The 13,132-nt window shown below is 41.0% G+C and overlaps 1 protein-coding gene across 4 annotated transcripts in view; it reads left to right on the top strand.

Moving 5' to 3' along the window:
* Positions 1 to 13,132, top strand: part of MALT1 (MALT1 paracaspase) — a 55,019-nt gene that overhangs the window by 18,727 nt on the left and 23,160 nt on the right. For all 4 annotated transcript variants that reach the window (XM_089497051.1, XM_089497049.1, XM_089497042.1 and 1 more), the window contains exon 4: positions 2,194 to 2,344. In XM_089497051.1, the coding sequence (XP_089353177.1) occupies positions 2,194 to 2,344 (151 nt within the window). The remainder of the gene's footprint in view (positions 1 to 2,193; positions 2,345 to 13,132) is intronic.

Raw genomic sequence — 13,132 nt, 5'->3', positions numbered from 1 at the left:
ATCTCGCGGTCCTACTCTCTGATTGGTCAGTTAGACCTTACATCAGCTATGATGCTACAGCTCATTAGCATGTGATGTCATCTCTCATTAGCATGTTCCTCCTCCCTGCTTAACCCCTTATGGTTCAGAAGAAGTTCCCAGATGACTGAAGGACCAGTCATCACAGTTGAATTTATACATTTGTATGTATGGATAATGCATTGTACATGTTTTCCCTTTGTTTGTTCACATGGTGGTTTCAGAGGTTTCAGAATAGCCCCTTCAAAATAGGTGCTTTATCCCTTTGAACATAGAATATAACAATAATGTTTTTTTAATTTTTTATAAAGTTTATTGAACAATTTAAAATACAGTACACCATTCGTATCAAAATAACAACATCATATAACATCAAATACATTATATAGTATACATCATACATCGTGCCTCATACAACCTACAATCAATCCATCACTTCATCTCACCCATTAACATTTATCCCCTCCATCCTTATTTGACCCTAACTTCTTGTTGCTTTATCTTATTATCTTCATGCCTTCTTCTTCTTATCTTCTTAACTTATTAAATCCCATACATAACAAGTTAACATTACAAATGGAAAAGAGTGATTCATAAAAAAGGAATACTTTGTTATTGTTTTTTTTAATTCCCTCCATATTTCAAAACTACTTTCTTAAACTTCCTCATTAAGTCTCTCTCCTAATCCCTTCTATCTTCTTTCTCTTATGTCCTACCCTCTTTGTTGTCCCACATTCATCTACCTCCAACAAACTACATTCACACACCTTCTTCAACTTCCATTTACCCCTCTCTTCTGTCTATTTTCCTTTCCTCTCTTCTCACTCTTCTTCATTTGTTCCATTCAACCATGAACTTCCTTCTTGACCTATTCGGGAATATTATATATTGCTTATCGGCCCTCTTAAATATTAACACCAGATTGATTTAATTAAACTTAATTATCTACAAAATTATATATCAGCTGTCCCCTATGTGAGATATAAAGTTCTCTTTATCAATTCACATTTTCACTAATACACCCAGCAATAATGTACAATAATGTTTTTGATGTTGAGCAGAAATGTCTACTTCTTGACTACAACCCTATGTGCTACCTCAAGTCCCTTGGGAGAAAAAAAATGGTGGTTTGAACATAGATTATTTGTTTATTAAATTGTGGCATGTGCTATCCCAAGTTCATATGTCAGCCAAAGAGTAACCACAAGATGCTCTGGCCCTGGACCATAAATCATAACACCTCATACAGGGATAAGACTTCAAGACATTAATGACTGCATGAATGAAAAAATCTGACTGCTGTAAGGTAAAAGTGCCCCTGTTCTAGTTTGAGTGCTTCTATGGCCATTTCCTCCTTCCTTTATCCAAGGGATATTGTGTTGTAACACAATTGTCCTTTTTATATAGATCCTGATGGTGACAGCAGTTGTTAAAGGCAATTGTAAAATAAGTTTAAATCGATATTGACCTTAAAGTGATATGCTGAATTACCTTTCAGCTAGTTTAGCATGGGAAATGTTGGTGAGTTGCACTGAAAGAAAATACTGTTTCCAAACCAATTTGTTAGTTTTGTTAATTAGTTTGTCAACTACAATCAGAACTCATTATCTGTGGGCTTACTATTTGTTGCTCTGAGTGTCCACAGATGGCAAGCCCCATTGTCCCCAATGGCTGCTAGCAGGCACATGGATGTTGCACTGCCATTAGAGAGAATGGGACCTGAAATCTTGTGTTTTTCTGTATCCATATGTGTATTCTGACATTCTGGCCTACTATTCCTTGTGTCACTACATTCAATCCCAAGATTACTTCAGAAACTCAGGCTCTTCACTCTTAATCATTGTGATGCTGTGGACTGAGTATTGGACTTGTACTGTAAAAATCTTGGTTTGAATCTCTGCTGAGCCATGAAGCACAGTAGGTAGCCTTGGGCAAGTCAATGTTCCTTAGCTTAATCTTCCTTACTGAGTGGTTGTGGTGATAAGATGAGATGATTCTCCTTAGTCTGAGCTTGAAAGATAGATGGAATACAAGGTGCAAATATTTCTGGGGGGAAAATTAGCTGATAAGTTGAAGTAGGCTGAACTGTAGTTCTATGGATGACAAATATTCTGTGTTCTTACCCTCAATTTTTGCTGTTTCTTCTAACCAATTGTTTGATCTAACCCACCTCAGGTTCCAAATGGGAATTCCCCAGAACTGGTGTTCACCCAAGTGAGTGTGGATGATGCTGGGTTCTACATATGTCGAGTAAACAGTGACTTTTCCTATGGGTTCAGTCAGTGGGCACGGCTGGATGTTTCTGATGTACAAGGAGCATGTCAGGGTGAGTTGCAAAAACTTTGCATTCAGTCAAGCAAGCAAGCAAGCAAGCAAGCAAGCACTATCCTCTTTTTCCCCAAGAGTGGACAATGACCAGCAAGCACAGCTTGGTGTTACATCATACAGCAAATGCAACTTGCTGTGATGATAATGCTTTTAGATCTCTACTGCAGCGCACGTAGGGTTGCCATAATTGTCCACTTTTACCAGGGACAAAATGTGGAACAAATTCAAGACCAAACTGTAGGACAACTGCAGGACAAAACTCAGCCCAAAATGTAGGACATTGAAGAAAAATGGTGGACCTTAAATGTCCTACATTTTGAGCTGAGTTTTGTCCTGCAGTTGCCCTACAGTTTGGTCTTGAATTTGTCCTACATTTTGTCCCTGGTAAAAGTGGACAATTATGGCAGCCCTAAGCGCACTGTGCATGGCTGATCCATGTTGTGCATTTGTCTCTTATTATGAGCACGAGTATTGTGATTGTGAAGAATGGCTCAGACTATAGGACAAGACTGAGCAACTGAGAGGGGACAGGAAACAAAATTTACCCCCATGCCCTCCCAGCAGGCTGCACTAGTGACATTATTTCACTTCCAGTTTTGATTTTTTTATTATTATTTTGCTTTGTTTTTGTGGATGCTGGTTGCTCATTTTAATATTTTGAGCCACATGAGAGTTGGGGGGGAAGAAATCAACCTGTTTTGGGGATTTTAGAGGGCTTTAAGGGGGCTTCAAGAGCCACAGTTTGGGGACCTAAGGGGCACTCTTTGTCCACCCCAGCCGTAGAGCCACTGATTATGTGGTTCCCACTATCAGGAAGTATATTTGCTCCTGGCCCTTTGTTTTACATACCTCCTTGTCTACAGCAAGACTGTAACTTACAGAGAACCCATTTTTCCTTTTAAAACATTTTTTCATTTGGATCCTGACTTAGTAGAATCAATGACATCAGTGGGACTTTAGTTATTAATAATAAACCTAAGTCCCACTGATTTAAATGGATCTTCTGTAAGAAACTCTGGCTTGTCCCAACTCTTAGTTGTGGCTTACAGATGATTCACACATTTGGTAGAGTCAAATTGTAATATATTTTCCTGAAGTGTGCCACTTTGATTTGTGGATGGAGGATAATAAGTTCCCCCATAGATTAATATCCTGCACCAACTCACATGTCATGAGTATTTCATTCCATTAAGAGCAAGGAGAATGTTCCTACATTAAAGTACTGACTTTGGGTTCAAGGTATCTGAAAAGTCATATGTACTTTTGTGAACATGTGGATCTGTTACAACTGGAGCAGTGAATTAACTCTTAGTTTTATGGCCACTTCTCTCACAGCTGCTCAAGGCTGTCTGGAAGCCATCTTCATCTTATTCTTGACAGAGATCTGGCACTAGATCTTGGCCTGCACAAGCTGCAAGGAAAACAGAGCTTGCACACAACCTTCTTGTCCTTCCCTTGGTAGCAAATGTGCCTCTCTCTGATATGGCAATAGACATGGCTAAGCATGAAAGTGTTTAAGGAGTAACCCTGGGATGAGACAAACTGGAGATTGTGAGTGTGCCTCAAATGCAGTTTGCAGGGTTATTCAGATGGTGAAAATAATCTGGGTAGAATCTGGGTTGAATTCATTGTTGTTCACATGCATGTTGAATGCATCCAGTTAAGTTTGGGGGTGGGTGGGCTGCCAAAAACCCTGACTTAACCCAGGATAATCAATGTCAGATTTTTTTCCCCAAGTTTTTCTAAACGATTCAGATTCTTGGCAGTGTCAATAACCAATGTGAATAAACCAGGATAAAACTCTGAATGTCTTGAATGTGTTTTGAATATATTTGCATTGTTGAGTCCATCTTTGTTCAATCTTAGACTGTTAAATGTTTAGCTGCCTGCTGATTTACAACAGCAAACACTTTTTTTCTTTTAATTCAGGCAGTCTTTTGGCAGCTAGCTGCTGAGGAAAAATGCTGGAAGGGATACATTATTTATTATTAATGTGTTATAAAATTATTTTTAATTCAGTAGTGTTACTAGGATTTATTTATTTTTGTTTTATAGCTACTGTATTTTGGGGGTTTTAAAATAGCGGTGTAAGTTGCCCTGATTCCTGCTCTAGTTACTCAATTAGTTGCTACCAGCATTTAAAGCCATTTAAAAAAAATCACACTAGGGTAGGATGGAATTTCTGTAGGCTGTATCTTGTCTCCATGTGCCCATAAAACTTGGCAACCACATTCCTCATGGCAGTCACAATAACATGGATGCTATTTAGGGAAGTGAAACAGCACATTAACTGCAGAGAAAATATGGTACACCTAAAAAAAATGTACAGATTCAAGGAAGGATTTCTGGACTGCCCATGCTCTTATTTGTTATATGCAAGTGCAACATTTCCTTTCCTGATGAGCTTTGTGAACAAATGGTGCATTGACTCATAGGCTATGTAGGAAGGAAGAGAAGGAAACTACTTGCAATCTTCACAGAGTGGGGAACTCAACCGTGATTTTCCACATCAAAATGCAAACAGTTACAATAACCAGACATTCATTGCTTCAAGAATAGATTGTGTGGAGGGCTTCCTAGAACAGCTTTCTTTGAACAGTGACGTTGTTTTACTCAAACTGGTTAGTAGCATGCATTTTCCTGTGCTCAGTTCTCCTTTTCTGCAAACACCAGACTCTGTAGTTCTAGTTTCATAAAAAAAAAATCTAATTACTTCTCATTTTATAGTAGAATGGAAATGTTGCAATTAGTAGGTTAGCTTCGTAAATACCAAAAGGCAACTGTTTCATAACTCTTGATTCAGTGTGGTTTGCATTTTGATAGAGTTCAATGAGCCATCTCAAAATCTCTAAATGAAGGATATATATATATATATATATATATATATATATATATATATATCCATACCATAAGCCATGGTAGTTTTCTGTTTATAAAATTATAGTGAGGAAATAAGTAGACAGATATTATAACACAGTTACAATGAAAAAATATGACTCTTGACATATTTCATATTTTGACAGCACCAATACATCCATACTTTGGGAGGTAAGGAGGAAAAAGCAGCAATTTATATTGTTATCACCTCCTGTGTATTGTAGACTGTGGAAAAGACATCCTTTGGTTTTAAGCTGCTGTGACTAGAACAACAGTTCTTTTCTAAAAAGCTTAAAAAGCTTATTTGTCCATCTAGCTTCTTAAAAGTGGATTTTGTATTTTTCCCTTAATCTATTGAGATCACATTGATAGCAATTAACCAACTACAGTGGGTCCTCGCCTTATGCGGGGATCCGTTCCAGATCCCGCCGCGTAAGGCGAATTCTGCCTATGCTCAAGCCCCATTGTAAACAATGGGGCTCGTGCACGGCAGTGCGGCGGGGCGCAACGGGCACGCGCGCCCATTCAATTGAATGGGACGCTCCGCCCCGCAGCTTGAGCACATATGCTCAAGCTGCGTAAGACGTGCCCGCGTATGACGCGGGCGCACTGTACATTGAAAGGAAATATAAAAAGATTTCCAAGGAGCAGCATTTGTGGAAGTGGGGAAGTGGGGATATTGAAGACACCATACACTATATGCTACATTGTAAGATATATAAAACTTCAAGAGATAAGTTTCTGAAGAGAAGTTTAGAACTTGTAGCTAACCAAAATGACTTGGAGAAAATCACTTACTTGTTAGCTAATACAACTAAGTCTGTCATGTTCAACACTGCTAGATTTGCTGTGAAAGCAGCTAAACTTAGATTAGACTTGGAGGATAAAGGCCTGCATGGGAATCTGCAGTAAACAGATTATATTAACTTGAATAGAGTATGGAAAATTGTGATGTTTTTGCATGAAACATTTTTGTAATTTTAGTGTAAACATATTTCTGTATATGTTATAGAGCTAACTGACTGTGGAAGTTTTAAAGCAGTGATGGCGAACCTATGGCACACGTGCCAGAGGTGGCACTTAGAGCCCTCTGTGTGGGCACATGTGCCATCGCCCCAGCTCAGGGTTTGCCAGAGTTTGTTACTAGAAAGCCAGAGGGACACAGCACTTTGCAATAAATAAGTGAGTTCTGGGTTGCAGTTTGGGCACTCGTCCTCTAAAAGGTTCGCCATCACTGTTTTAAAGGGTTTTAATTATTTTTGTAATTTGATGAATATAACCTGTATTTGGTTGTCATGAATAAACTGAAATCCATTGACAGCGATTTCCATTTATGGATGTTAATGAATTTCATTGTTAAATGTACTGTTAGTTATGTTTTTATTTGTTTCTTTTAGTTTAATAGCAAGCATTTCACTTTAGAGAGGAGAGTTCAGATGGTATGACCTAACTCCAATAGCTACTCCCAACTATAGTAAATTCATAAATCAATGGGATTTGATTTGCCATTGGCAATTGATTCACCATTCAGTAATTGATTCAATGAGTCTACTGAAATTTGGAGTGATAATTGAATTGTAGCGTTTATGTATTCTTTGTGCTGAAAAGCAATGTGCATCTTTTTATACATCTTTGTATATATTGTACATCTTTGAGTAACAGTAAATGCTCATTTGCTGCTTTAAACTAAATAGTTGCATTTCCATGGGCTTATTTGAACTGAGGTGGATTTAGTGTTACAAGACATTAGCCATGTGCACTAAGACGTTTCCCTTAAAAGAAAGCAAACCAAAGGGTATTCTTGGATAGTTTCTGTGCATAAATATACTAGAACTCTTAATTAGGTCTGGATCTGGCTTTTAGTTTCTGCTCCCCAAGCTCCTGCCCCACCCACTGTCTGTTTTAATCATGACTAGCTTTAATATAATTGAAAAGTCAGATTTGTCCATGCCATTATATTTCCAGTTTCCACATGTGGTTGTGAAAGGTTAGCAGTGAAGAAGGCTGATAGGCAGAGAATCAACTGATTTGAGATGTTGTTCTGGAGGAGAGTTCTGCACATACTCTGGACTGCCAAAAGACAAATAAATGGTTCCAATAGCAATAGCAATAACAAGTACATTTCTATACCATTTATCAGTGAACTAACACTCCCTAAGCAGTTTACAATGTGTAGGCCAATTGCCCCCAACAAGCTGGGTCCTCATTTTACCAAACTACGGCGGGATACAGACGGGCAAAAAGGGGTGTATTCATGACGTCATGAAGGTAGAGCCTTCAGACGGCCCTTACCTGAATGCCGCCATGAACACGCCCCCCGCACGCCCCAAGCGGGAAGAAGCGGCATTAAAAAGGTGCTGCTTTTCTCCGCTTCTTTTCCGTTTGATGCGCAGCTGCACAGCTCCGTCTGTAAGCTGCTGCACCGGTACGCCAGAATTGCTACGCCGCTAATTTAAGTTGCCCATTTAAAAGCTCCGTGTCTGCTGCGTCGCATAATGAGTCGGGGTCCTGGAACATGCGCAGTTTGCAGTCAGGCTTTAATTGCAGCGTCAGCTGCCATGCAGGTGTGGAAGCTGCAGCACAGCTGCAGCGCATTTTAAGACTCGTAACCCTAACCCTAACCCTAACCCTAGAGCAACATGTACGCATGCGCTGCTTGGAAAGTTTGGACTTTAAAGTGAGCCCCTACACACATTCCTGTGCCATTTTCACCTAACAATAAAAACCGCTAAAACTGTAAATATTTACATATGTACAAGGGAGGTGATGGGGGATGGCAGAGGGACAGCGGTGGCAGCGGCGACAGCTGTGGCTGTGCATTGCAGATTCAGCAGGAGCGCGGGGACCAAAGGAGAGGAGGCATCCATGATGCTGGTGACACTGGCAAAGTGCAAGTGGACAAGGATGCCAACACCAGCTGATCACCAGCTGGCAGGAGACCACCATTGTTCTTGGGCAGAGCGGGGGAAAAAGTTTTAAAGGGGCTTGGGCACTTTAAATGTGCCCATAGGCTTTCTGCCGCCGCTGCTTAGCGCTGCAGCTGCGCAGCTGCGCATCCGCCAGCCGGCAAAGGAAAAAAAAAAGCCCCGTTTTTGGCCGCCCGTGAGGAAGCTGCCTCTCTCTTTGCAGCGTCCTCCAAGGCGGCGGTTTGGAAACTGCGGGTCAGAAACGGCCCCAGGTGAGGTGTCTTCACTGCCCCCCATGTGGAAGCCCCATCTCCTGAGTCACGCCCCCGGGGCGGGCGGTCTGGAGGCTCCGTATTCAGCAGAATACACCTCCAAGACGTCTTCCCCTGCCCGTCTGTATCCCGCCTACGAAAGGATGGAGGGCTGAATGGGCCAAGATGACTAAAATGAGACTGATGCACTTTGGCCATATCGTGAGAAGACATGACTTATTAGAAAACACAACAATCCTTGGCAAGATAGTAGGAAAAGAAGAACACATCATAAGACAGACTCAGTTAAGGAAGTCGGAGCAGGACTACTGAAGATGGGATGACTTGGGGGGTTCTCATTCATAGGGTTGTCATAAGTTAAAGTCGCCTAATTAACAACAGTTAACAATCAAACATTCATTTCAGGCACCAAGTTTAATACTAGCTGTAGTTAGCTTTCAAGCCAGTTTTTAAAAATTCCTTATAACTCTGGATTCAAATTTTGGTTTATTGATTGCAGTTGAAGAAGGGGAAGGGTTAAAAGTGGTTAAGTGATGTGGAGACTGTGTATCTGTGCCATGCCTTATTGTTACATGTGAAAGCAGGTGTTGTGAAGTGACTTGGAAACAAAAGTCACAGAAATATAGTAATTACCATAGGAGTGAATGACCAAAAATGAATGATCAAATTACAGTTGTCCTTTGGTATCCACTGGGCTTTGGTTCTAGGATTCCCCATGGATACCAAAATCCATGGATGCTCAAGTCCCATTAAATACAATGGCATAGTAGAATGGTGTTCCTTATATAAAATAGCAGAATCACGGTTTGCTTTTTGGAATTTAGATATGTCTTGAATATTTTCAAGCCGTGAATGCTTGAATCTATGGGTAAAGAATCTGTGGATAAGGGCTAACTTATAAGGAGGGCTGATGTAGGAGCTCAGAGAAGAAGATCTGGTTAGTCAGATAATCTTGCAGCAGATAATTGTCAGGAGAAAATTGGTTTTAATAGCTAATATTTAAATATGAAATTGGAAGTCATTGCAGGCATAATATAAAATAGGTATTTAAGTGTCTCCTGTGACATTGTAGGATCTATTCATTAGACGTGTCAAATGTTCCACCCAATTTAACATTAAAATAATAATAATAAAGTTTTTATTTATATACCGCTTTTCTAAAAATCAAAGCGGTTAACAACATATACATATACAATATAAAAACCATCAAAATGCAAGACATCAAACCAATTACAACAATAAAACCACAATAAAACCACATCTCATGCCAGCTCAACAATGCTGACGAGGGGGGGAGCACATCAGGAGTCGGGAGTCAAGAGTCAAGAATCAGGGGTATGCCTGCTTGAAAAGGTATGTTTTTAACCCCTTCTTAAATTGGTTCAGTGAGGTGGCTGAGCGGAGCTCATCGGGAAGCGAGTTTCAGAGGTTGGGGGCCGAGGTAGAAAAGGCCCTCCTGGTGGTAGTAGCTAATCTGACCTCCGGAACTCTTAACAGTTGCTTCCCGGTTGATCTGAGTGTGCGGGGCGGATTGTACGGAGAGAGGCGGTCCTCCAAGTACCCTGGGCCCAAGCCATTTAGGGCTTTATAGGTAATAACCAACACCTTGTATTGCGCCCGGAAGCGAATAGGCAGCCAGAGAAGGTCTTTAAGGACCAGTGTTATATGTCATAGGTGTATTAGTGACCAGTCTTGCCGCCATATTCTGCACCAATTGCAGCTTCCAGGTATGGTACAAGGGTTGCCCCATTTAGAGCGCATTGCAGAAATCCAAACAAGAGGTTACCAGAGCGTGTACTACCGTTTCAAGGTCCCCCCGGCCCAGGTAGGGACGCAACTGGCGTATCAGCCTAAGCTGATAACAGGTGCTCCTGACCGTCGCATCCACCTGAGATCAGCCTAAGCTGATAACAGGTGCTCCTGACCGTCGCATCCACCTGAGATGTACATTGTCTGGCAGTTCTGTGTTATCTATAAAAGGAGTGTCTGGGACAGTGGGAAGACCAAAGGGCTTCAAGGTAAGTAGTTCATGTTGATGAACCTTTAATCCCAAGTTTCTGATAGGTTATGTAGCAAATATAGTGAGTGTCTGGATTGTCTAAATCTTTTCAATGATGCACAGTGACATGATTGACCACAACAACTGAGTTGAAATATGTCTGACAGTTCCCAGAGACCCTGCTTTAATTGTACAGTTAAATAGTCCACTCAATTTTGCCTGATTCCAAATCTTGCTAGTGTCTACACATGATGATGATGATGATGTTGATGATGACGATATACACAAGAAACATTTAGTCTCAGTGGTATGAGTTTTTATTGTTTTTCTTATATAAACACACTTATGGACATGCATTAGGGGGGTCCGGAACAGATCCCCTGCGTAAGGCAAAGGCCGACTGTATTAGCAAATGGAGCAAAACACTGTTCTAGAGCTGAGCATTCTTTTAGTCCTTTGCGCCTTATAGAATAGAGATCTCAGCAAGGAAGTAGCATGGGAGCTATGTGAACATGTTCACAATATTTAGCCATGAGAATCAGAAATTGAGCAATTAAGGAGCTAACCTAACTTCCCTTTGTAAGGAGTTCTGCAGTTTGGGTGCAGTTACAGAAAGGCCCTTGTACCACACTCTCCCTGACCAAAGCATTTTTTTTTTATTTTTTAAATTTGTGGTAGGACACATGAACAGGCTCTGATAAATATCACAGACTGTGAGCATTCAGGCTGCTTAGGGCTTTGGATAAGATCTCCAAGAATTGGGGGCTGAAAACAATTTGGGTAACAGTGCTACTGACAGGGACGTAGCCAGGATTTTGGGAAGGGATGGGGGGGGGGGGTCCAGACTAAGTGCCACCATTATAATGGGGTGTGGCGGCGCAGCAGCACACACCATTCATTTTATCTAACGGAAGGGGGGGTCCGGACCCCAAGACCCCCCCTTGGCTACGTCCCTGCTACTGATTTAAGACTTAAGATGTAGTAATGGCCTGTAAAGCCCACATCAGAAAGTGCAATTTCCAAGCATCATTCAAGGTCAGCCCCGTGTCCCCATCATAAAAGATGCAGGAGTGCTTGCTGTGGAAAATGACTACAACATTACACAAATTAGGTCCCAGTGTGTGAGTGAATTTTAGAGTCTCTGGCAGTTCTGCAAAGTATTAACACTATTATTAACATTAATATTAACATTGCTATGAGAAATGTTAATTCTAAGAAGGACCTTCTCAGTGGCTATGCCTAAACTGTGGAAATGGGCTAGTTTGGCACCTTCTTTTACAGATTTTTTTCTGTATGGCAAAGACTTGGCAGGTCTTTGTTATGTAAATATTGTTATCACTATCATACTTATTTTTAACTCAGTTCCGCCCCCCCCAAAAAATGGGACTCAAGGCAGCTTACAGCTTAAAACAAGGACAATACAGGTAAAAACATACAAAAAGTTAACATTAAAATAGAAATAAACTTTTCACATTACTAAAAGAATTTAAAATATTCTTTAAATAGATCAAAAGCAATTGAAAACCGTTCCATCTAAAACAATACCGCACCCTCTTAAAAGTCCATTCTTTAAAAAGCTTCTGTTCTAAAAAGACTATTGGAATAAAAATATTTCTTTGCTAATGGAAGTATAGCGAGGAGGGAGCCATTCTGGTCTTCACGGGAAGGGATTTCCAGAGCCCAAGGACAACCAATGGGAAAGACCTTTCTCATGTCCCATCAGTTGTGCCTGTCAAGGTTGTGGGACTAAGAAAAGGACCTTTCTTGAGCATTGGAGAGACTGGGAAGGCTCATGTGGGGAGATACAATAAAACTATCTATGGCCCAGGACAGAAGGGCCCTTTGTGGCATGGCAGCGGCGCAACTAAGGTTAGGGACCGAACAGCAACTTCACAATCCCTAAACCTAGCACAGACTGGTGGTGCTACAATGGAGGTGCCCCGTGCACACGGGCACTGCCATTGTAACATAACAGACGCATAGTGTCCGCACATTACGCCACACCAGTTATGTCATGAGTGCGCCACTGGCACACTCGCGACATAACAATGGCAGTAGAAAAAGAACCCAGTTTTCCCGGGTTCTTCTTCCTGTGGAGGGAAGCCACGCACGCGGTTTGGCGGCTGCGGCTTCCCTCCAGAGGAAATTAGGCCACTGGCAGGCTGCCCTTTTCGGGCAGTTTGTTCCGCGCCTATGCCAGTTTTATGAAATGTTTTCTTGGTAGTTTTTGTTCTTGTTGTATTGCTGCTGTTTTGTAATTGTATTGTGCTTTATTATTGGTTTTAATACCTATCTGCTACCCTGAGTGTAACAGTAGAAAGCAGGTTCACAAAATTATAGAAGCTTAGAGTTGGAAGGGACCACAAGGGCCATTCAGTCAAACCTTCTATCATAAAAGAATTCACAATTAAAGCACTCCTGAAAGATGCTCATGAAGTCTTCTTATCATTGGTGCCATTGGATTGTGTATAGAGATCCTTGTCTTTGTTTCACATGGTTTTTGGTAATGTTTGATCTTTAAAGGGAAATATTATGATGTGAGAGATATATGCTTGGGAATCCACACTACTGGAAAAGTGGCTGGGGAGGCAGCATGGGTATGGGCAGAGAAAAATAGTGGCCAAGGGAAAAATGAAGGCTATTCATACTTCCTGCTTCCCAGCTGCAAATTTTGCATCTTTTCACTTTTTGGTTTGTTACAGAGACTGAGTGGACCAGGTTCTAGACCTGCA

Source organism: Sceloporus occidentalis, unplaced genomic scaffold (assembly GCF_023333645.1).
Source record: "Sceloporus occidentalis isolate IW3139 unplaced genomic scaffold, rSceOcc1.0.p SCAF_1, whole genome shotgun sequence".
Taxonomy (NCBI): domain Eukaryota; kingdom Metazoa; phylum Chordata; class Lepidosauria; order Squamata; family Phrynosomatidae; genus Sceloporus; species Sceloporus occidentalis.
The sequence above is the reverse complement of the archived record's forward strand: the minus strand, read 5'-3'. Positions and strand labels throughout refer to the sequence as shown.